Raw genomic sequence first — 25742 nt, forward strand, 5'->3', positions numbered from 1 at the left:
GTTGTTTTTGGATTTTGTTGCTAGAGAAGAAGCAGGAAAATGGTATACATCTATACCTCTGTTAATAAAGTAAATGTGTTCTTGGGAAGGCAGGGTTTGTTTTTTTTTTTCAAAATAAAGGATATATTACTACTCCACAAAAAGTAGAACTGTTCAGGAGGCTTCAACACACTTTTTAATCCAATACTAACAATATGCACATCTGAAGTGAGACAAGCAGCTCCAATAAGCATTGCATAAGTAAATAAAAACAACCCCAACCTTCAAGAGAAAACATGAATGTCGCTTCCAAAATGTATATGAGGCCACCACCTTTTGCACTTCCTGCTTGCTCAGTAAGGCAGTCTGGAAGCCATTGCTCTTTATGTTACAAATTTGAGACAAGCACAGAAAAAGCCCACTGTATGATTACATATGTGCACACAATTGGAACAATGATGCAAAATGGAGTTTGGGTTAACCCTGTTGATGTTGTTACCATACTACTACTACTACTACTACTAATAATAATAATAATAATAACACTTTATTTGTACCCCGCTACCAACTCCCCAAGGGACTCAGACCCACATAGATGTAGAGACAGTTGCATCCTTTCCTTTCAAACACATTTCTAAATCACATGATCTATTACTAGGAATGCAGAGAATATGTTCATAAATAATATTTAGATATGTTATCATTCAAACAACCTATTTGAAAGATTATTAATAGCTGCTTTGAGATTTGTATTTCAGGAAAATAATACAGACCAGTATGCTATTCACCCATTTCCCTCTATAGCTATATTGAGAGTTTTTGCACAAATGGATTTTTCATAAAATGTTCAGGACACCATTACAAGGTGCATAAAACTCCTGCAATGATTTTCAGGGGGGGAAAAAAAGAAAATGTCTGAAAAAAAATCACATCCAAGAAAAAAAACAACATACATCCCTACTTTTCACATCCATCTCTAAATTGCATATATATGGTGCTGATAGTGATGAATTGGCTTTGCCAACCTATTCGCTTTAAATGGGAAAAAGAGTTTGTAAACATTGAATCTCTTTCTATTACCATTAAGTCTCGTATAAAAAGTGGTAATAAAAACAACTTTTAAAAGTGGTATTCATTATAGTAAGAAAGATTTGGAACAAAAAATGGATTTTACCTGCATTCTTTTCTTGTGAGAAATCTCCCTTTTTCCAAGATACTATTTAAAGAACATGGAAGATGATAGGAGAAGGGTGTTCAGCATGGAACGAAAATGGGACCCTTTAAAAAGAGGCATATCTGTCATGCTTGTTAGAGGTTTAAGCAGCTAATTCAAGAACAGAGAATAATCTCAGTGAGGACATTCAAAGATCCAGCTACTGTTACATCTTCTGTGATTCCCATGTTAAACTGGAACTATTGCTCAGGATCCTCATTATATCCTCACTTTTCTGATGTGCCAACATGGTCACCAATCCTCATTCTAAAATAAAATGTCCAATCTATCTATCTCAACATCAGTGAAATGAAAACTTCTCTGTGTGTGCTTACATTATTTAACTAGCAACATTGCAAAAGTGTAAATAGGTTATCTTTTATTCATAGTAATCTTTGATCTACTTCAGCTTGAATCCAGATGGAGAGGATCTGCATATCTATCAGCTTGACATCTGAAAAATTCAGAAGAAGAAAAAGCATACATTTTATTTTCTATTAATTAAACTAAGTTGAATATGCAAAACTAACAAGGCTGAGGAAAAGGAAGATTACTTTTAAATACCTGAAGTCCAAATAAAGTTAAATGTTAACAATGGCTTGCCATTTTTACAGTCACTTTTCAAAGTGTAACTTCTTTTGAAACATTTAAATATGACTGTATGCATTGCATATAATATATGCACTGTTTCTTTTCTTCACTAAGAAAATGAGATATTTCGAGTCTGTGTGGACCTCAGGCAGATTTTATTCAAGCTTATTATCTCCAGCTACAATAAGTATCTTGGAAAAACTTTCTATATTTAGTATGGCAAGAATTTTCCTTGAAAAGTTGCATTCAGTTGTTATCCTACATAGTGCATAAAATGGTTTTAAAATGAAGGAGGCAGGGGAGGGTGTTAGAAAATTATCTTTTGGGAAAAGATTATAATGTTTGAGTCTGTTTCACTGAGATTTAAGGAAATGATAAAATAAATATCTAAAATTATTTACTGTCAAGAGAAACTGCATAAGGATTTCTCTTATTGTATGGGTTTCACACATATACTTCCAATGAGGCTGAATAATGAAAGGTAAATTATTTTCTTGCACAACAGAATTACTGAAATTGAAGAAATCATTACCTAAATACACAATGTCTGTAGGCAAATTCATGGATAAAAAGTCAATAATAATAATAATAATAATAATAATAATAATAATAACAACAACAACAGCAACTTCTTATATCCCACCACCATCTCTCTGAGGGAACTCGGGGTAGCTTATAGATGGCACAAAGTGCCTAAAAACAAACATAAAAGTGAACACAATATGAAATACTACAAAATAAAACACGCACACAATTTTAAAAATATCAATTCAGACTCAAGCTGCAATCCTCTAACTGTGGCGGTATATTACTGTAACCATGACCAGACTGTAAACATTAGGAATAAAATAAGTGCCAGCTGCAGTAATGGAGACAGGGCATGGGATAAAGTGCAGGATGTGCGACTACTACACAGTAGTGATGATATCACCAATTATTTCTGAAATCAGAGGAAAAATGCCTTTTTATTCATGTAGAAATGTACAAGTGTTCCACTTGACTACTATGGGAACACAGTGGTATACTAAATTCACATACAATTGTATATGTGACAAACAATGACCCAAAGGATCTGGGTTGACATTTATGGTGATACCGCTCTGAAAGCAGTCCATCAAGTCATATTATCCTGTAGAGGAAATCACTCACACACAAAACCACACTCCATATGCTTTGGTGTGGCTCTTTAAATCTTTTGCCAAGATGTAGTGTTGCAGGGGGTGGTGCAGAAGAACCTCTGTTATAAAATGGACCCATAATGATCTTTCCTTTTTGATTAAGGACAAATAAAGTAGACCTGTTTTTCCTATAAATAAACAACACTGCTTTTTACAGAATCAGATCATTTGGCTTGCCCAGTATTTTCTTCCTGTTAAAATATGCATAGAGTCAAGCAGGGGTCATCCCCAGCCACATTTTAACTGGAGGCATCAGGAATTCAATTTCAATCTTTGATTTTAAAATTTCATACATGCCAACAGTTGCTGTAGGTTACTTTCTCTTTTTGTAGCAGTTTTTATTGCTAATTTGATATATAAAACAAAGTGACTCTGGAATGGGAGAATGTTGTATTTGATATGTGTAATAAATTAAAGAGAGATTTGGGAAAAATGTGCAAGAAATTCCAGAAGATAGGCTATGGAAAAGGGGGAAAAATTATTATCTCCCCTCCATCTCCTCCATCTTCCTCCACATGAACAAGGGAAGGAACTATTCAATACATTGGATATCTAGTTAAAATGTTTTTAGACATGAAATATGAAAAAGCAGGTGATTATTTGAGCAATTTACACAGTTTGTTGTAATACAATAACCAAAATTGTTTTAAACTAGGTAAATTTCTATCTAATGCCATTGCTACTAATATCCAGCTCCAATGACTGCTTAGTTTCACCTTTGTTTGGTAGGCCATGTATTTAATACCAAAGACAGCTCCCTAGCTCAGTGTTACTTGGAGTATAAAAGTGGCATAACCTAGAAAATGTAAAATTTAAACTATACCTTCAATATAGCCAGTTTATCCTAATTATATAGGCAAATTGACAAACTGTGCAAACTTCTGAGTAGAAATTTTACTTTAATAAAATGCTCCATATTGACATTATATGTACCCTCCATACTCATGTATAAGTCTAGAAATTTTAATCAAAAAACCAGCCCCCCCCCCCCAAAAAAAATCCTGGGTCTACCTATCCAAATGTCAGCGTTAGTACTTTTACCTTAACCGTTATAAAAAGAAGAAGGTAACTGTCCCCTTCTGTACAGAGAGTCATCCAAGGCAAGAGCTAAGTCTTTCCTGGGTGAACCTAACTCTCTGCCATGGCACTGCTTATGAACTTTATAAATGCCTGGATGGGGAAATGACAGTGGCAGTCATCCCAGAGTTGGCATTGGTACTGTACCCTCTCCTCAGAACGAGCCTTGACTTATAAACAGATCATATGAAACTCCATAGTTTGGCTCCCAATCTGTTCTCCACTTTTAGATGAGATAAACTTATACATGAGTATACATGGTGTGCTAATCCTTTTAACCTTCCCCAGACAGGGTATTTTTTTTAGACATTCATAGTTGTATATGATAAAAATGATAACTGTAATTATTTAGTAGAAGAATAGTTAGCTTTCAATTTCTACATACTTAGAAGATGAATATATATATATATATATATATATATATATATATATATATATATATATTCCTTCCAGTAACAGGTCCAGTATGGCATATACTTAGGAGGTTGTAACATGTCAGGTGGAAGTTACTGTACAGAGTGGCATGGCTAAATGTCCCATTAAGCATTCTGTTCCTCGATATTGCAGTAACTAAAAACTTAAGTTGAACATTTGGAAGTACAGTTTAGGCATCAAAAGAAATGGGAATGGGAGCAAAGCATATATAACAATTCTAAGTATATACAATTTTCAGTGATTCTCTATAGTGCTAGAAATTTGGAGACTGAAGAAAAGTTTCATGAAGGGTGGTTCTTTCAGAGGAGCAATGTCTACACTATGCCACCCCCACTATTATGTTTCTGACTCATGTCATCAGGCCTGTACCCCGGGGGGAGGGGTTTTAAGTGTTCACCCCCCCCCCCAATTTTCAGGTTCAAAACAACCTGGCTTACACATGAATTATTAGTAAATTGGAGGTTTTTCTTAACCTGAAACATTTGGGTGGGAGGAGGTAACCTCCCCTCCTCAGTCAGGCCTGTACATTATGCTTGTGAGATTCTCATTAGCAAATGTTTATGTACTTCTATGTTCATATTACTGGACCAGAAAACCTTGGTTCAGACTTTGCATAGCTGTTTATCTATACCAGTGTTTCTCAAACTCAGCTCCTCCTGGGGTTTTGGATTTCAGCTCCCAGAAATCCAACCAGTTGAGTTGTGGAAGCTGAAGTACAAAACACCTGGAGGAGAACAGTTTAAGAAACACCTGTACAATCTAGTTCAGTAAAAATAACTGATAAATCTTTTTATGGCAGCACCTCGCTCTAAATTTAGATATCCTCATATTAAATCAACACTAGTATGATAGATTATATTTTTATATGTAATATTTACTTAAAGGTGTGTTACAAAATTAGATCAGCAAAAGGCAACTTGGACAATGTGGGCATGATGAAAGGGATTTACCTTAATACAGATAATACTGAAGGTCTAGAGGTTTGATAAAGGGTTTGTCTACACTGGCCCCAAACCCTGTTCTCCCTGTGAAGGGACCACTTGCAGTCTTCATAACGCATAGCAGCTTCTGGTGAGTACCATGGGCTCTTTCCATTTGGATTGACTTTGCACCACATTTACCTTGTGCTAATCAGTACAAGGAAAGGGGATGGATCATGCTTGTATAGCCCTCCCCCACTGCTCTAAAGCACCATTTGAGTTCCTGGCCATCACCTGTTACATCTGTGATGAAAGAATGAGGCATGTGTGTGGCTAGCCAGAAGAAGAGGAGATTACCTGCCTTTTCTTACAGGTCACATGGGCACCCTGGTCTGCCATCAGCAGAGGTGACTGCAATGACCAGGACTTGGAAGGAGGTCTGTGGCTTGCTAGGAAAAGACCACTGCAAGAATCTATTTTTGTTTTCTATAATAACTCATTTGACCAAAATTATAACTAATATCCTGATTTGTCCCCATTTAGAGCCCCAATTTATGGGGAAACCTTCCATTTTAAAGGAAATATTTTAATTCTCTTAAAATGTGAATACAAAGAAATGGAGGGAAAAAGAAAAAAGAAAAGAAAATATATCTTGGACATCAGAGTAGTACTAGGCATAGTATAACCTGTTAGTATAACCTGATCATTTAAAAACAACAACACTTTTGTGACAGTGAGAACTATGAAGTCAACTTTCAAGCATAGCTATAGTGGCAAGATCCATACATATGGTGTATAACAATTTCATTTTTCATGAGCTATATTGTCTCATGGCATAAGTTTCAGCCAATACAGTAAATTATGACATACACATGTGCAAAACTTCTTAAAGATATATAAATAGAAACTTACCATCAAAGAAAAGCCAAATAAAAAAGCAACTAATTAAGCCCAGCAATGATGGTAACAGAAGTACAAGTACTAACATGTTTTGCTATCATTTTAGCATTTGAAGACATGACATGTCTCAGTTATAATACACTATTGAAACGTTTAATGGTTTCTTGTTCAGCATTACTCATGTGGTATGTCATTAATGGTTTAAAGGACATATCAATCAAGGCAGAAATATTTGTTATCTCTTAAAGAGGAGTCAGTAATTATTCCACCCATATACAAATAGGTTCACTGCACTCTAGCAACTAATCTATAAATGAACCCTTGGGATCTATTATTATTCTAAAAGAAACAGCATATAAAGTAGAATCATGCCCACTAGTTGCATATGTCCAAGAAGGATCTAATTTTTTGAAAGCAGCTACCTAAGCTTTAAGGAAATAAGGAAATGTCAAAAGAAGTGCGTGTTATGGTTCAGAAATCTTTTATTTAAAGAGAAGAAAAATTTCACTGGGTGTCCTTTGTTTTGCCTGAGGTAAAATATTTAAGGACTGTCTCCCCTCTGACAAAACTGTCCAGTTACAGAGACGGGCAGTGATCCATGAAGAATCTTTTCAGTTATGGCATCCAAATCCAGAATGATCTTTCAGGAGACATTGTATGGGTAGTTCTCCTGTGGCCAAAAGACCTTTCTATTTTCTCAGTCCATTTTTATTCAATGTATCTATTATATTCCTCTGTCTGTAATGTTTTTAATGCTCTTCATTTCTGCCAATCAGTATTTTTGTCATTCCTGTTTTGCATATAAATGGCATTAACTGCACTTGAAGAAAATTTGAAAAATGGCTCACAATTTTCTTTTATTAGTCTATCAATTAATAAAATAACCCTTTGGGTCTTGGCAATGGAATTAATGCAGAAAGGAGCACAATAGGTTTATTGACTTAAAATTTTGTCCCGCTGCTCCTCCTCCTCTTCCTTCTTCTTCCTCTTATCCCTCCTCCTCCTCCTCCTCCTCCTCCTCCTCCTTTTCATCTACTTATCATTCTTTACACTGAATTTGAGAGATTATATGAATAGAACAAGATTGTATGATTTTTCAGCACTAAGCATAAGATTTAGGATTTCTAAGAATCAGTGTAATTACGGTGTTCTAGTAGGACTGGAAAATCATTACCTTTCCATAAAGTACACTGAGCTTTGATCAGTCACTGCTTCTAGGGCAACATATGTTTGAGTTTTATTGAGAGAATAAAATGGGCTGTTAGAAGGAACTATATGTTAACTTGATCTCTTTGGAGGGAAAAGTATCCCTGGAGGTCAGTTTTTGAAAAAAGGATTATTTTAAATCAAATAATTTACCTGGTTCTCAAAATTTCAGGATTTATGTAGCAGCAATCCATTAAATAGCATTATCCATAACTGTGGGAACTTTTTTTAAAAAAATTGTCAGATTACGAAAGAAAATAGTACAAAAAAATAGGGAAAATGTTGACAGAATGAAGAATCTTCAGAAGAGTCTGGTGCATAAAAGCCATAGATTGGTAACTGACTATGGGAGAGATACAGAAAATTATAGAATCATAGAGTTGGAAAAGACCACATTGACCATCTATTCCAACCCTTCCATGCAGGAAAAGCACAATCACAGCACACCTGGCCATGACAGATGGCCATTCACCCTCTGTTCAAAAGCCTCCAAAGAAGAAGCTTGCACCACTCTCCAAGGCAGCAAGTTCCATTACAGTCAGCTTGGATAATATAAGAGTAGAATGGCTAAAAAGAACATATTTAATGTCTGTTGCAGATCCAGATTTTGACTTACATTATTCTTGCACAAAAATGTAAAGCTCTCCTCATATCTGAATTTCTTTATGTGTTTATTTATTTTGACATCTTGAGACTTTCAAATGACAAAAAATGTTATGAAAAATGTATTCTGCATTTAAATGTGGTGTTTTAGAGTCCCAAGATCAGGATTTGAATCTCTGCTCTGCCATGGAAATCTACTGTGTATCCTCAGTGGGAGGCAAGGACAAACCCTTCTGAACAAATCCCTCCAAGAAAATCTTGAAAATATAGGGTCAATTTGGGATCACCATAAGTCAGAAGCAACTTGAAGTCGCACTTCAACAACAAAGAAAACTATTAAAATGTTTTTAAAAATCATAATTTATCTGACCAAGTTTGCAATTTTTCATTACTTTTGTTCTTGAAAGAAACAACAAATAATGTTAGCAATTTTCTTCCCATTGTGAAAATGTTTTCTAAAACAACATTGTCTTTGAAGCCCCTGCACAATTTGCAGAGAATTTATGTAATTCATGCTATTTGCATAAAAATAGCAATAGCTGTTTTTTGTGCAGAAAATTCTGTTTTCTCTGCAAGTCAAGCATGTTCAGATTTTATCTGCACAAGGAACACCTTTGTAAAACATTTTCTGTGTATAAAATGCTGTAATTGGGGCTTTTTATGTGCAAACCTTACATATAGTTGATTTGTACAGAAACATATACATATATTGATTTCAGCACAGAAAATCCTGCTTCTGTTGGAGAAAATGCAGCTTTCAGCACAAAACAACTGTGTCTAAATATTGAGATAAATAAACCCTAAATTGTGAAAATTATCAGTCCAAATGTATGGTTTCTCAGCATTTGAGAAGCATTTGTTTTGACATTTTCCCTCAATACTTTTAAAGATGCCATTCATTTATTTGATCACACATTTTTTCAGCCAATAGAAAAATGCTCTGCATTATACCTTTATTCCGTTTCAACCAAGTGCCATACAACAAAGAATACTGTATACTTCTTTAAACATGTCAATTGCTGAAAAAAACTTCTGTAGTAAAATTCAAATGAGATCTATTGGACAGGAAGAGAAATATAATAGTCACATATCCTATACAGCTGAGATTATAAAATTCATTTGATTAATGTAGTTCATTGGCTAAATGTCTCCTTCAGAACTATTTTTATTGAGCCCTGGAGTTCCCAATTTCTTTCTATTTTTCTATTTTAAAATATAATTTGTTCTTGTCATCACAGTTTCCCAAATACCCATGCCACATTTGGGGACCTCTGGGACATTGTCTGGTGGGATAAGTCACACTTGGAACTAGAAAAACACAGAGAAAACCAAAATTGTGAATTTCTACATCTCCAGGCTCAGAATGAGACAATTTCACACATTCTACATACATTTGTTTTTTGTTTTACTTTGGAAATCTATTGTTTGAAATCACAGAACGTCATCTACCTCAATATTTATTACAATCCTATTGTGATCTTGAAATAAGAGACACATATAATGTCTACATGAAACTGGATGTTCCAGACTTTAGGTCAGAATTAAATTTATGATTGAATTTGAAATGCATCCGACCTGTTATGATACATCTCTTTAACCTAAACTCTTTTCCACCATTATATTATTCTAATCTTACCACTAATGCAGAATACATGGCTTTAAAGTCTAACTGTAATGCAACCCACTCATATTATAGAAACTACTTAATTTATATACTTGATTTGAAGTCATTAAATAAATGGTCTGTGCATTATTTGCATTCACTAAGACTGTATATTTAAAAAGCTTTTTTTGCAACATGTCTAACAGCATCCCTCACTCCCAGATTCCAATTAATCAAGAGATTTCACAATACAGAGCAACCCAGTAACAGAAAACAATTTGTTTACAAACTATTATCATAAAATTGAAGGATATATGTTTCAAGTTAATTCTCAGGATTTATGTTGTTAAACTACATTTCTATATAAGCATATACAATATGACCACAATATCAATAGGGGATATGTTGCTGGACTTACCATGCTTAGTGTAAATAATGGATATTAGGGATTCATCCTCAGTGCTTACACCTGAGAGTGGATTTGTTTTCTTTATGGTAATGTATCCCCCAGGTGAAAAGGACCAACTTTTGCTATTGGATCCACTAGTTATTCATTTTGGTATATTTTAAGCGTTGAGGTGCCTTTTAAGTTCAGTTCTGCCTCTCCTACTTCTGAATCTGGGAAAATTCAGATGTCAAAATAACAGTGACAGATATTGAGAGGAGTAATTTGATTTCAGACATTAAACTTACAAAAGAACTGTAAAATATGCATTTGCTCTGTTTTACAGTAAACAGTTAAAATACGTAAATCTAATTACCAAAAGATCTCAAATTCCTGCTTACAATAGGCCTGTTCTTCATCAGTTGTCTATGTGTATTTAGTTCTCATGTATGATGGCATGGTGCAAATGGGTGAAGACAAAGCTTTTCATTCATGTTCTGCTGTATAGTGTGTTTCACATTTTACAGTATTCTATTTTTTCTTTTGCAGTAAATGAAGGAGGCATTAAACAGGCATCCAATTTGTGTCCGGATCCTGGAGAACCTGAAAATGGAAAACGGCTAGGCTCAGATTTTAGGTAAAATCTGTAGATCTCAAAGATCGGAAATCTTTTCACAAGACTCTGATCTGTGTTTTTATTGATACCAGTATTTGCTTGGAATGGCTAAACAAGAAGGAAATGGTCAGTGGATTTTTAAATCTAATATAGATTCCTTTTCCTTTCCATCAGAGTGATAACTAATCATCAGCTGGAGGTAGATTTCAATAATTTCTCATTTTTGGTCTCACTTTAGTATTAAAAATGGGCAATTGAAATGTGATGCTGGAGCACAATTGTGTATTTTGTAATATAATACTAGGGTTGTTAGTCTTTTAGTACATTTCCCCTGCTATCAGGAAGGCTTCAAAAATAACTTGTAAAATGTAAACAAATTGTAAAATGTAAAATATCGATTCTCCAGGTATATGAGTTGGGATATGACTATATTCACTTGAAGAGTTTGCTCTACTCTCTTGGTACTAATCACACCAAGATCATTATTAGAGATAAACCAAGACTGTAAGCATGTACTTTTACCAGTGTCAAAATTAATGATAGATGGCCACTTTCTTTATAGTCAAAATGGGTGAGCAATCTTGAAATTAAAATATAGTCAATTACACTACTGCCATAACTAAAGAAATGAATATATTCCAGTTACATCCATGCTACAATTCCAGCAAAATGTGAGGAAGGGCAACATTTTGGAGGAAAGAATTCATTCCCAGTATCTCCCAGAATATTGTTTCTTGAGGAAAAACCTTTATACCTCTTATATCTTTTTTGATAGAATACTACAAGAAATCTGAACTTATGTGCTTAATTCCAGTTTCACATCTCTGAAAGCAAAACTATCAGGGTTGTTTGGATGTTCAGAAGCATATGTTATCAGGAAACATAGGAAAATTGAGGCATGTCGTCTCTGAAGAAAAATGTATTAGTGTAAGAATAAAGTGTATTACATTCCAGAAAGAATGTGTATACAACAATATTCTATGAAGTTCAATCTGTCAGCCTTGATTTTGTGCTGCTATCACAAAATATAGAAAAAGGTGCCTTTTGATAATCAAGTTATTTCATTACAATGTTACACTTATTTTCCTCACTCTTCAGAAAGACTACCATGGATAATTCCTTACTGCCTCCAACATACTTTAATCAGTTTTCCTTTCTTGGCCTGACCAGTAACCACAGATGAAATAAATTATCTGATACACACTCTCTACCTTCCAAAATACCCCCTGAGAAAATATGAATAGAAAAGACTTGTTTAAAACAGACTCTGCTTGTCGGTTCCCAGTTATTGATCCATTGTGTAGTTATATAAACTATCAAGGGAAAATCCAACAAAGCTGGGAATTTAACATTATGGTATATATTCACAAAGAAGTCTCAAATGCAAATCCAAAGATGATGGTGATGATGATGATGATGATTATTATTATTATTACTATTATATTTATACCCAATTTTATTTCTCCCAAGGGAGACTCAAAGCGGCTTGACATAAAAGCATTAGCATATAATTTAAAATTTACAAATATGCAAATATTAAAACAGAATTAAATATAAACAGTATTGAAATTCACAATTTAAAACCATTAAAACATATTCAATTAATCATCATACCAATTCATCATACTAATTAGTCTATCAAAAATGAACATAAGGGATTAAGGTTAGTGTATGGGTTAGCCTCTCCAGGTTTTGCATTGAGACACTGTTTGGAAACTGTGAAAAGGGTATAAAATAGCATTTTCTGCACAGAAAATAATGTTCTCATCACAAAACAACAATATTTATTTGTAGGAAGCAATGTTTTTACCCAGAATATGTCATAAACTATTAATAGTTTTTTTAAAAAAAAATAAGGTATAGTTTTTATTACTGCTTCACTGTGAGAAAAATGATAAAATTAGTTGTGCTTGGCTGCATAGACATGCATTTTAAACAATAGCTAAAGTTGGGTACAAATGAAAAATGCTGTACAGACTTGTTCAGTGAATAAACAAAATAGGTAAAAACAGTATTACTATTACTATTATTATTATTATTATTATTATTATTATTATTAACTTTATTTATACCCCGCTAACATCTCCCGAAGGACTCGGTGTGGCTTACAAAAGGCCAAGGCCCTCAATAAAACAACAGCATAAACAAATACAGCAATAAAACTCATAAAGCAAAAAAAAAATTAAAGCAATAACAATAAACATTAAAAACAATAATACCACGATGAATTTAAAACTAAGGCCGGGCCAAATGTAATGAATAGAATTTAAAAGTGCTGGGCATGACAGGTGAAATGTATAGGTTTTTAGAGGTAGTGCTGTGTGCAGACAATCTTAAATCTATAGTAAAGTGCATTTGGGACATGATGCTAGGAGCTTCCTATTCTGGAAAGGCACACTGGAACAGCCACGTCTTCAAGCTCTTCCTGAAGACTGCCAGCGTTGGGGCTTGTCTAATGTCCTTGGGGAGAGACTTCCAGAGTCGGGGGGCTACCAGAGAGAAGGCCCTGTCCCTCGTCCCCACCAACCGCGCTTGCGACGCAGGTGAGATCGTGAGTAGGGCCTCTCCAGATGATCGAAAAGATCATGTGGGTTCGTATACGGAGATGCGGTCACGCAGGTAGGCGGGTCCCAAACCATTTAGGGCTTTGTAGGTAAGCACCTGCACCTTGAATTGGGACCAGAAAATGAACAGCAGCCAATGGAGCTCCTTAAACAGGAGGGTTGACCTCTCTCTGTAAGGAGCACCAGTTAACAACCTGGCTGCCGCCCGTTGGACCAGTTGGAATTTCCGGGCCATTTTCTGGGCCATGTAGAGCACATTGCAGTAGTCCAATCTGGAGGTGACCAAGGCGTGGACCACCCCGGCCAGATCAGCCTTCATGAGGTACGGTTGCAGTTGGCGCACGAGTCTCAGTTGTGCAAAAGCCCTCCCGGCCACCGCCGACGCCTGAGCCTCAAGCGTAAGTGATGAGTCCAAGAGGACACCCAAGCTGCGGACCTGTGACTTCAGGGGGAGTGTAACCCTGTCCAGCACAGGTTGCCACCCTATACTCTGAACCGGTTTACGATCGACCAGTACGACCTCTGTCTTGTCGGGATTAATCTTCAGCTTGTTCAGCCTCATCCAGACAGCCACAGCACCAAGGCACTCGTCCAGCACCCGAAGGGCTTCCTTGGAGTTAGGTGGAAAAGAGTAGTAGAGTTGTGTCATCTGCATAGAGATGGCAACCAACTCCAAAACTCCAGATGACCTCTCCCAGCAGTTTCATGTGGATGTTAAAAAGCATGGGAGACAGAATAGAGCCTTGCAGAACCCCACAGGTCAAAGGCCAGGGGTCTGAGCAGGCGTCTCCCAGCTTAACCATCTGGGATCGACCCTCCAGTAAGGACCGGAGCCACGACAGAACCGTGCCCCCAAGGCCCATCCCAGAGAGTCATCCCAGAAGGATACCATGATCGATGGTATCGAAAGCCGCTGAGATGTCCAAGAGAACCAACAAGGTCACACTCCCCTGTCCAGTTCCCTGAGGAGGTCATCCACCAAGGTGACCAAAGCTGTCTTGGTGCCGTGGCCAGGCCTGAAGCCAGACTGTGACTGGTCCAGGTAATTGTTGTCATCTAGAAAGCCCTGGAGCTGGGAGGCGACCACCCACTCCAGCACCTTGCCCAGAAAAGAGAGTTTGGAGATTGGTCTGTAATTGTTCAGCACCGTGGAGTCAAGGGAAGCCTTTTTAAGGAGTGGTCGAACCACAGCCTGTTTAAGTCGAGATGGAAAACCCCCCTGCTCCAATGATGCATCAATGATCAACACAAACCAATCAATTAACCCATCCCTGGCCGATTTGATTAGCCAAGATAGGCAAGGGTCTAAAGACAATGTGGTCGCTCTCACAGCACCAAGGACCTCCTCCATGGTCTCAGGAAGAACAAGCCTAAAAGAATCCCACAAAATCGGACAAGCAGATGCCTCAGTCACCTCCTCTGGCACTGTGGCGAAATTGGAGTCCAGCTCAAGGCATATCTAAGCAACTTTGCCTGCAAAATGGTGTGCAAACTTGCAACACCGAGTTGTTGGGTCATCGAACGTCTCCTCCACCGTAGGTGGGTGAAGGAGCTCCCTGACAACCCGAAACAGCTCCGATGATCTATTGGATGCAGACGCTATACAGGCAGTTGTGAAAGATTCCCTGGCTACCCGTATAGCCACGGTATAAACCCTAAAAGAGGCTTTAGCCCATGCTTGGTCAGTAAAATCCATTAAAATGAGCATGAAGGAAAAGTAATAAAGGAACAATGTATTAAAATGCCTGCAGATTTCAGTACATGAAGAGAAAAATAATCTTGCAAAATCATATAAATGAAAGGCCATATATGAATGTGAGTAAGATTTGATAAATATATAATTAATATATGCATATAACAAAACTGAATATGAGAGTTTTCACAAGCTTAAGAGTTGCAAAATTTCCAGTGTTGGAGTCCTTTCCCCAAAACTAAAATTATCAATGTGAAATAGTTTTGAAAATCCTAATGGAAGCCAACGGTGTGGTGAATATATAGTATTCTAAGCTTTTTTTAATAATAAAATACAGGCATGACTTCTAAAAAGTAATTTCCAGACAAGCCATATGAATGAAGCATCTGTTGTTGCTTTTGGCACCAAGGAGTTTGATGACCCGAACTGAATTGCATTTGTTCTGGTTTTGTGAAAACTGGAAGTCTAGAGATACAAGTGCATGGTGTATAATTGCCCCAGGACTACCAGTTTTTGCTGTTAAAAAAAAAAGCACAAAACCTGAAATAGGAGTTCTTGTTTTGATAAATCATATTTTACTCCATTTAGTACTTCTATGTCTGGATAACTTGCAGACATAATGTACTCCCCAGTTTATTGTCTTCCTTCCTTTACCATTCGTTCTACATCTTTTTTTAATCACATTGCCCAGTTACGAATATCTTCAACATTTTATTTTCTTTATACATCTTAAACTTTTCAAACTCTTCTCTATCTTTCAAGACATTTCCTAGAATTTGAAAGATTGCAAGGATACCAATAGTCATCCCAACACTCTTTCATTATCTTGCCCATTTTCTCTTCTATCACAATAACTTTTTTAAAGTTTCCAAACAACATATTTCTATGGAATTTTTGGACAAAACTTGGTAAGTATGGGTATACACTAATCTTAATCCCATATCAGTTATCTCTGGCCCCTTCTACACTGCCTTATAAAACCCACATTATCTGCTTTGAACTGGATTATGTGGCAGCGAAGGCTCATAATCCAGTTCAAAATCAGATAATGTGAACTGTCTGCTTGGATAGCCTGGATTATATTGAAGGGATGTCAGTCTCCAGCCTTTGTTGGGAGACATAGATGGTGCTTTTAGTTTAACATTAGGTATGTCTTGCTTGCCTAGAGACGGAAGGAATTGTTTAGCGAATTATTAATAAAATGCACTGCATTTCCATAGCCCCAAGAATAATGCAGTGACATAGACCTGCTGTTGACTTTAGCACTGTCATTCATTGCCTTTTAAAAAGGTGACAGACCACTTTGCAAACTGGTATGCACTTTTCCCTAAAAAGATAAATATTCATATAAAAAACTTCCATGTATTTATTTTATTGCATTGGAAAGTGATTTCATTTACATATGCAAGTTTGGTAAGGAAAACATTTAAGCCTTTGAAAATAGATTTTTAAATTGTCATACTTACTATGAAGGAATTTGAAGATTTTTTTTTCTTGCACCTAATTCATGCATGCCACCCCCCAACACACACACACACACCCGTGGATTATGGGGCAAAATGAAGAACACTTCCTTAAATATCTTATGCTGGTAAAATGTATCTCCTGGGCTAGCCATTTGTTTCTTTTTATGAAGGTTTTTGCTAAACCAACAAATTAATAGCATTTATATAACCTCCAAAAATGTATTGTAATGCCATACGTTGGCTTTTGCATCTGGAAAGACAAAGGAAGCATGCAAAAGAGAGAGAAAAAATTGATCGACCTATAATATCTTTTACACGGTTTGGGGTCTAATCATTTCATTTTAATCAATTTAATCCAATCAGTGTCATGGGAAACATTTGACTTTTGAAATTAAATAACTTGGAATGCTATTTATTGGCAGCAAGCAGAATCAACCAACTTGATTACTTGATTGACTCTTATTTGATTTTTCCCATAATTGTAGATCTTGCAAATTAGATATGCACATATGTTGGAATCTTATCACAGGTTTGCAAAACCGGGGCTCACAGTTGTTTTTTTTAAATGGACAATGTTTCATAGGAATTTATTCTAAATCCAAGATGACCTCACATTTGTCCATTAAATATATTTTTCCCAACATGTTTAGACATTTCTGTGTTGCAAGAGGTGACTGATTGAAATGGGTAAGGATATTTGTGAAAAGACTGTGTGTGGAATGACATTTTTATTGGGGGTTTTTTTTTAAAAAAAATGAAAATACATTAAAACAGCTGCAGTATTGGGGGAAAGGTGTTTTTTAATCACAGGTCTGTGAATCTAATTATTATTTTCCAAAGAATTTCTGTACAACTATGTTGTTATTGAGTCTAGAATTGCCTTTCCCCTCAATTGCATTATATAAAAGTTTTATCTTAAAAATGACCTGATAAGTTTTCTTTAAGATAAAAGAAGCACAAGATACTTAGCCATATTGGAACCAAGAAACAAAGTGACATCCATGTATTGCTTCACTAAATGAAATATACATAATTACTCAATTCTCCTGAAAAATCTGGAAAGCACTCTGAAGGAAAAAAAATGAATATATGTAACAAAAACAATAAACAAGGTATTTCTGAAGGTCTTCTAAATTGAAAAATATACACACTTAAATTACTGCCATAAACATATTATTTATTTAAAGGCTAAAAATACCCTAGGTATTTTAAATTTTCCATATTGAATGTGTATGTTCATGAGCCTCTTTTAGAATCATGCTAAGACCATTATATGCTTGGTGATTAGTGCATTGAAAAAGAAGAATGACAGCCAAGGCCTCTAGGGAATGAGTTCCAAAATTTGAGAGCAGCCACCAAGAAGGTCTCTCTTGTTTCCACCAAACAACAGGTGGTTAGATGGACCTCTCCCAAGATCTTAAAGGAGGAGATACAATATTTCAGATATCCTGGACGAAATGCTAATTCACAGCACAAATTAAAATGCTCAAATACTCACTGCTTCTTTCTAAAATTGGTTAAAAATACATTTCTAATCTGTAAATGAGATTTATCCCTCTGTGCTAGCAATGTCTCTCTTGGAATCGAAGTAGATAGAAAAACAGAAGGGGAAAAGCAATGCATTATGCTCCCCTCCCCTTGCTGGTTCTTGGTGAGTTCAAGCCAATGGGTCTTTTTCTTCCTCACCAAGCAGCTACTTACATTCTGAACACACATACATTTGTGGAGCATTTTGCTGACTGTCCAAGAATACTACAGTACTGTGCACAATCAAGCAGACATGCATACAGTATGCCTACATTTCTGCCCGTCTGGATTAAACTCACCTCTTGCTGCCCTCTGAGCTGTTACATGTAGGCAAATGAGTGATTCTAGATCTCTGAAAGAAGTTTCTTCCATTGCACTAATAGCTCTATTGAAACAGAAGCAGAAGGAAAAAGAGGTGGAAAGGGGGATGAAAATGATCATGTCTGCTTGGAAACAAATCTTTATGAGCCTCAGCTAGTAAATCATTTCTTTATCTCTCTAAATGGTTGCTTGGCATCTTCATGCACATCCCCTGGGGTTGAGCAGAGGAGAGACTTCACTTAATGTCCGTATGCCCATGCCTCTGTGGCAGCATTTTGAAGTTTCTTCTTGCTTAGGTCAAGCACACATATTGCAAAGAAGAACTCTCTCTACTCTGCATTTTACAAGGTTGTGAAGCAGGGAACAGTGCAGTGAGTGCAGCAAAAAAAAAAAAAGGCAGCCAGCAAACAGAAAAATTAGGATGAAATGCATTTTACTCTGAAGAACTAGGATGTGAAGAGGGTCCTAAATGCATTTGAACACCAGGAGAAAACTTGGGAAATATTCATTGTGTTCTGTTATAGGTGGAAAACTCCAGTAATGATTTTTATGGACAAATAGTTGAGATGTGGTGTGGTTTCATTGTTGCAGCTGTTGTTGCTGTTGTTGCTGCTGCTGCTGTTAAATCCTCTATAATGTCATCTAAGCAACTGAAAACAATTCCAGATAAAACCAATAATTTCTGCATTGAAATATTATTTCTGGAACAGAAAAGGCTGTAATGAAAGAAAACCCAGTTATTAAAGACATTCAGCACGTGTGGCTGATTTGTACTAATGTCCAGTAATTAAAGACATTCTGCACGTGTGGCTATTTCATCCTAAAAACAACTTTTGCTGCACAGGAAATAATAGTACTGTTTGTGTATATGTGCAAAACAATCACATGTAAAATTAATTCAGAATAAGTCTCATATTGTGAGGTTTCTTCTCACTCCAGAATGCTTCTCATCAGTTTCTCAATACTAAAAAGAGGGTTTATTGTAAAAAAAATATTTTGAATATTCTGCCTACCTCTATAAACCATAATTCTATAACCAGCAAAATCAAAGCATACATTCCAAATAAGTTCACTTATTTGAAGTCTGAAGTTTCAATTCAAGGTACATTGTTTAGAAACATGTTCCACTGTGAGGAGAGATTTTACTTCTGTCTAAACATTGAGAGCCCCCGGTGGCACAGTGGTTAATCCGCTGAGCTGCCAAGCTTGTTGACTAAAAGTCAGCCCCAACTTCTGCCAGCCTAGCAGTTCAAAAACATGCAAATATGAATAGATCAATAGGTATCACTCCGGCGGGAAGGTAATGGCGCTCTATGCAGTCATGTCGGCCACATGACCTTGGAGGTGTCTACGGACAACGCCGGCTCTTTGGCTTAGAAATGAAGATGAGCACCAATGCCCAGAGTCAGACACAACTGGACTTAATGTCAGGGGATAACCTTTATCCTACCTAAACATGCATTAGAATAATAATAATAATAATAATAATAATAATAATAATAATAATAATAATAATACTTGATTTATATCCTGCCACCATCTCTCAAAAGAGACTAGGGGTGGCTTACGAAAGCAAATAGTAGTGCAACAGAATACACAAGGTACAGTAAAATACATATAACAGTGTCAATTTACATAAAACAAATACAAATAAAACAGCATATAAAACCGAATCTAGTTTAAATAAAATCTTCAATAAAATGTAGCAATAGCTGCAGAGTAAAATATGGCCATATCAATTTTAGTAACATAAAGTGTAGGAGTCAGACAATTTGCTTGGTCCTGGAGTATTAACTGATGTTTAATCATGTTTGAAGGTCTGCTTGAAGAGCCATGTTTTCAATTTTTTTCTGAAAACATTGGAGTGTGTGTGGGGGGGGTCTATCCTAATTTCTCTGGGGAGTATGTTCCAAAGCTGAGAAGCCACCACTGCCCTCTCCCTCATCCCCTGTGCTTGAGATAGAAGTGAGACCGAGAGGAGGGCCTCCCTGGCAGATCTTAGAGCCCACATCGCTTCATGGGGTGAGTTGTGGTCTCAAAGATAGTATGGACACAAAACCTGTAGGGCTTCACAGGTAATGACCTGCACTTTGAGTTGGGACTGGAAACTTGTCAGCAGCCTGTGGAGCAGCTCTAATAGGGGTGTAATATGGTCCCTATAAGCAGCCCCAGTTAGTAATCTGGCTGCTGACCTTTGACTAATTGCAGTTTCCAAGCCATCTTCAAATGCAGCCCCATGTAGAGTGCATTGCAGTAATCCATTATAGATGTAAACTAAGGTGTGGACCACCATCGACAAGTCAGGTTTTTTTGAGGTACGGTCACAGCTGGTGCACAAGTTTTAACTGTAGGAAGGCCCTCCCAGTCATTGCTGACACCTGAACTGTAAGTCCAGGAGGACCCCTTAACTACGGATCTGTGTTCTCAGGGGAAGTGTAACCCCGTTGAGCACAGGTTGCCACCCTATACCCCAATTGGCCTCACAACTGACTAGAAGGACCTCTATCTTGTCTGGATTAAGCCTCAGCATGTTAGCCCTCATCCAGTCCATCACAGCTGCCAGGCAGGATCCGGGGAGCTTCCTTGGAGTGAGGTAGGAGCTTTCTTGGAGTTAATAGGATATTTGAGGTGTTTATAATCTTCCCGAAGAAAGAAGTTGTAGTTACTGGGGAAAAATATGTCTTCCCTATGGAATGAAAATCTGTGTTGTTACATTTGGTGTATCTGCACTTATCAGTTTTAGAACTTAGGGCCATTGGGATGAAGATGTACAAAATGAGTAGACAGTGAAAGATCCTGGAGGGAACTGGATGGCATCACTTGGATTCCTGTATTAATTATAACTGGGAAAGGGATGGAGTTGTTGTTTCCCCCCACTTTTTTCCTAAACAACAACAACAACAAAAAGAATGTGTAATACCTGTAAGCTCATTCCCTGGCAAAGTGGGTAAGACCACTTTCATTGAAAGCTGTTACTTCTTACCAGTGATCCAGGATAATTTAAAAATAATTAAACAATTAATAGTATGCACAGAACAAACTTTTAATTGTAGCATAGGAATTTCTTTCTTGGGGTTTCCTTTTTATAGACATGTCTGGATCTATGGTCTGGTTCTATCCAACTTGGCCATATTCTTTGTATCAGTCCTTCCCTTGTCTTTAGCTTTGCCCAGATCTACAACAGTAATTCAATCCCTTAGCAAAAACAGATTCTGAATTCCTCATATAGTCAGCTAGATGGTCCAGTCACCTGACTTGTTCCTCCTCAAATAATATATTTCAGGAGGTCTCAAACCAATACAATGTCGTTAAGGTTACTCACCGAGATTGGCTCACTTACAGATTTATTTATAGGTTTAAACCTAATGGCCATATCAATAAACTCTCCGAAACCCTGAACATTCAGTGGTTTGGAGGCATATTGGGAATAAAGTTGCTGTATGTAGAAATTATTATGGATAGCTATTGCAGAAAAATACTCACCATATGGTTTGATGTTATATATACTGTATCATTCAGGATCTTTCTGTAAGCATGGCATGCTGTTTGCAAAGTTTAAACTCGGACTGAAATGACTTCCACAACTCCCTAATTTGGAAACCTCAGCAATAATTAGCTTACAGATCACCATTTATTTACAAAGAGAAAATGACACCACCTTGGTTTGATTTTGTATTAATCCCTTTTCTCAAAAACCGGTTAGTTAGATTGAGGACAAGTTAGTGAGCTGAATTAATTTTGGTTAATGTAAGGTATAGGATCAAAAATCTTAGGAAACTTAAAGCTTCTTTGATTACCTGAATTAAGGTTATGTAATATGCTGCAGAGTCTGATCCACTCAGGTACTAGCTATATTAGATTTCAAGGATACATTGAACTAAAACAAAGAAATTGATGTTCCAAAATACAGCTTTATTGATTATAAGTAGGCTGTGAATTGATGCAGCAATAAAAACAAAGACAGTTTTCTTCTGCAGCTGACAATGGATGCAGTTGATGGCTTCAGGACTTGGACAAATGTCTTTTGCTCTTAAGCCCCTAGATTTCCTAAATCAGCAACTAGATGCACCTCTTCAACTGAGGCAAATAAATGCTTCAAGTGGTTTGAGTTACATAAAATGTGTTTTCTAGAAGCTTATAGGTTGGGAAGGGGAGATTACAAGCCACCCTAAGATTACTGGGACTAGAAGAAATGAAGATTCCTGTTCTTTAGCCTTATATACCAAAGAGTGCTAGTTATTTCACAAAAGTAAAACTCCTTGGACTCTGGGCCACCGAGGAGCCCATCCAGACAGGCGTTAAAACCGAGACCTATCTGGGTTTTTACCAGGAGCATCCAACTGATGTCCCTGGTAAAAAAAATGAATCAATCCAGAATATTCCCAGTTATTATGAATTAATGCCCTATTAGACCTGTGCCTTTCTGAAAAGTGCAGGTCTAATGGTGTATTGGGCCTGTTGGGACTCATCCCCAGGCAGTTCCAGGACTACCCAGAACTACCTGGGGATGAGCCCTCGTTTGTCATTCCAAACCTTTTTGGGCTCCTGGAGCCAAAGGTTTGAGATGGTACCCCGAGCCCCCAAAACAACCTTTAAAACTTTTTTAAAAACTTACCCAGCTGCCATTAAGGTGCTCCTTACATCCTCCCAGCATGAAGAAATGATGCGATTGGGGGGGGGGGGGGAGGTGGTGGATGAATTGACATGTAGCCACCCTCCCTGGGAAAGTACTCTTAATACTAAAAAATGAGCTACTCAAAAGAGATGTGCAATACCCATTGAAGAGAATATTAATATCTAATAATAATAATAATAATAATAATAATAATAATAATAATAGCAACAACAACACTTTATTTGTACCCCGCTACCATCTCCCCAAGGGACTTGGTGTGGCTTACATGAGGCCGAGCCCAAATACAACAATAAAAGCAATAATAACAACAATGCAAGCAATTAAAATAAAAACATAGACAATAAAATATGCAACAATAAACAAATAAGACAACACACAATTAAAACTGTGGGTAGGCCAAATGTAAAGTTAAAATTGGAAGTAATTCCAGGGCATGGGAGAAAAGGTGAAGGTGGTGTTTGGAAAACATACAAGCAGACCTAAAATATAAAGTGCTTTGGAGGACAAAGTGCTATGGGAACATTATTCTGGGAAGGCACACTGGAACAACCATGTCTTCAAACTCCTCCTAAAGACTGCCAGAGTTGGCAGTCTTTAGGAGGAGTTTGAAGACGTGGTCTATTGTAACATTCATCAGAGTGTTTGAAGGAGTTTGAAGATGTAGTCTACTGTAACATTCATCAGATCTGCTATTCACTAATCTTCTTTATATTTAAAAGCATTATTTTTACATTTCTAGGTATATTATGGTAAGGTGGATTCTCTAATTTCTGAATCAGATCACAAATTTGTCTTGTTTGATTCATACTTAGTTAAAGAAATGTACTAAACAAGCCAATGTATGCTTATATTTTGTAATCCACAAGTATTTTGTACATATGCTAAATTGAAAAAATGGCATAAAATATTTAAAATGACCTGGGGAAAATTTATTATTTTCAGCATTCCAACCACAGCTATTACATTCCTTATGACAATAGCATACAGACACACTCTTGACATTAATAAGAGAATATTATGGTGCAAAATCCTTGGGAAAATACTGTTAATTATAATTATTTCTGCTTTTTATGTTTGATTTCAGCCTGGATGCAACAGTACAGTTTTCTTGTGATGAAGACTATGTGCTTCAGGGAGCAAAAAGTATCACTTGTCAAAGAATAGCAGAAGTTTTTGCAGCATGGAGTGATCATAGACCTGTGTGCAAAGGTAAAAATGTGAGAGATACACACATTTTGTTTCTAGTTTTCCATTTTAGTCAATTACAAGGTTTTCATGACAAGTGTGTGTGTGTGTGTGTGTGTGTGTGTTGTTGAATGTAAAGCTGCTTTTCTATCTCACTTTACTATTTCTGTACATTCTTAACAGAGCTGCTGTATTGCAATGAATTCTAACATTCATATGTCAGTGCTACCAAATAAGAACTCAAATTACTTTTACAATATTTCTCTAATTATTTTTAAATTACAAAAGTGGACAGTGCTGGATTTTTAAAAACATTTTTCAAATACTTCTGAATATTTTTTTTTCACATGAGATGTCCCAATCAAGACAAGTAAAAGTGTCACTCTTTTGTTGAGACCTAACCTGGAATTGTGTGTCCAGTTTGGGCTAAAACAGTTTAATGAAGCTATTGACTAACTGGAACATTTTTGGATGATCAGGATCTTGTTTTTTCCAAAAAATGTACCTGTGAGAATGGTGAGGCCAAGAGAAGTGCCTCGTCAGAAGATCTCAAACACAATCCAGTTCGCATGGGAGAATTATGGTCCTTCAAGTAACAAAGCCTTGACACCGTTTTATGGTACAGTAACTATTGGGGCTGTGTGAGTGATCAAAAAAAAAGTTTCAAAAGTCATTACATTATTAGGAGGCACCATCATTTAATTTCTATTGTTCGCTAAAATTTGAACTTTCATTACTCTTGTTATAAAAGTCCATAATAAGAGTAATGAACTTTCATTACATTTTTGTTATAGTAGTGGTCCAAATCTGGGGAGAGTGGGTTGAGCTCCCTCTGTCAGCTCCAGCTACCCATGCTGGGACATGAGAAAAGTCTCCCACAAGGATGGTAAAACATCAAACATCCAGGCATCCCCAGGCAACATCCTTGTGGGGCAATCTTCTCATACCAGAAGCAATTTTCAGTTTCTCAAGTCACTCCTGACATTAAAAAAAAATTAATTTGTTTTTCTCTTTCTCACAAATCCCATTCAAGAGATAATCACTTAACTTTTTCTTCAAGCAACCATACATGATTTCTTGCACTTTGAATGTGAGAAAAATAATAACCTCAATTAGTCAGGAAGATTGTTAACCTTGAAAACTTAATTTGGGAAAATAACTATCGAATCATTGAGCATCAAAGATAAATTTGTGAACTGAAGTTTCTTTAGATGAAAAGTGTCTGTAAATTTTCCTCACTTGCCAATCAGTAATGAGCCATTAAGATTAGAGTGGGGTTTTTTCTACAGCAGGTGACATCAATTAATATATGGTAATTAGAACAAGAGATAGAAAGAGATTTGAATTACTTGGATAGTCTATTTCATTAATTTGCAGAGACATCCCAATTTATTCTGTCATTTGCTTTAATTAATTATTTGCACTCTTAAAATAGCATCAATTGGACTGAATTCAGAACTTCAGCGTTTGCTTTGAGATTAAAAACACCAGCAATAGGATTATATAACCACATGAAACAATCTCCTTGGGTGAAGCACCTGAGCCTTGAGGGCAGTCCAAATATTTGGGTTGTTCCCTAGTTGGTCACTTACTGAGACGTAAATCTCAGGCACTCCCATCTACATTGCTTGATGTATTGTAAGA

The 25742-nt window shown here is 36.5% G+C and overlaps 1 protein-coding gene across 8 annotated transcripts in view; it reads left to right on the plus strand.

The window, feature by feature from the left end:
* CSMD3 (CUB and Sushi multiple domains 3) overlaps positions 1-25742 on the plus strand; it is a 661396-nt gene that overhangs the window by 347332 nt on the left and 288322 nt on the right. For all 8 annotated transcript variants that reach the window (XM_060775796.2, XM_060775789.2, XM_060775791.2 and 5 more), the window contains 2 exons: positions 10640-10727; positions 23998-24122. In XM_060775796.2, the coding sequence (XP_060631779.2) occupies positions 10640-10727; positions 23998-24122 (213 nt within the window). The remainder of the gene's footprint in view (positions 1-10639; positions 10728-23997; positions 24123-25742) is intronic.

This window comes from Anolis sagrei, chromosome 4 (genome assembly GCF_037176765.1).
Source record: "Anolis sagrei isolate rAnoSag1 chromosome 4, rAnoSag1.mat, whole genome shotgun sequence".
NCBI classification, from domain to species: Eukaryota; Metazoa; Chordata; class Lepidosauria; order Squamata; family Dactyloidae; genus Anolis; species Anolis sagrei.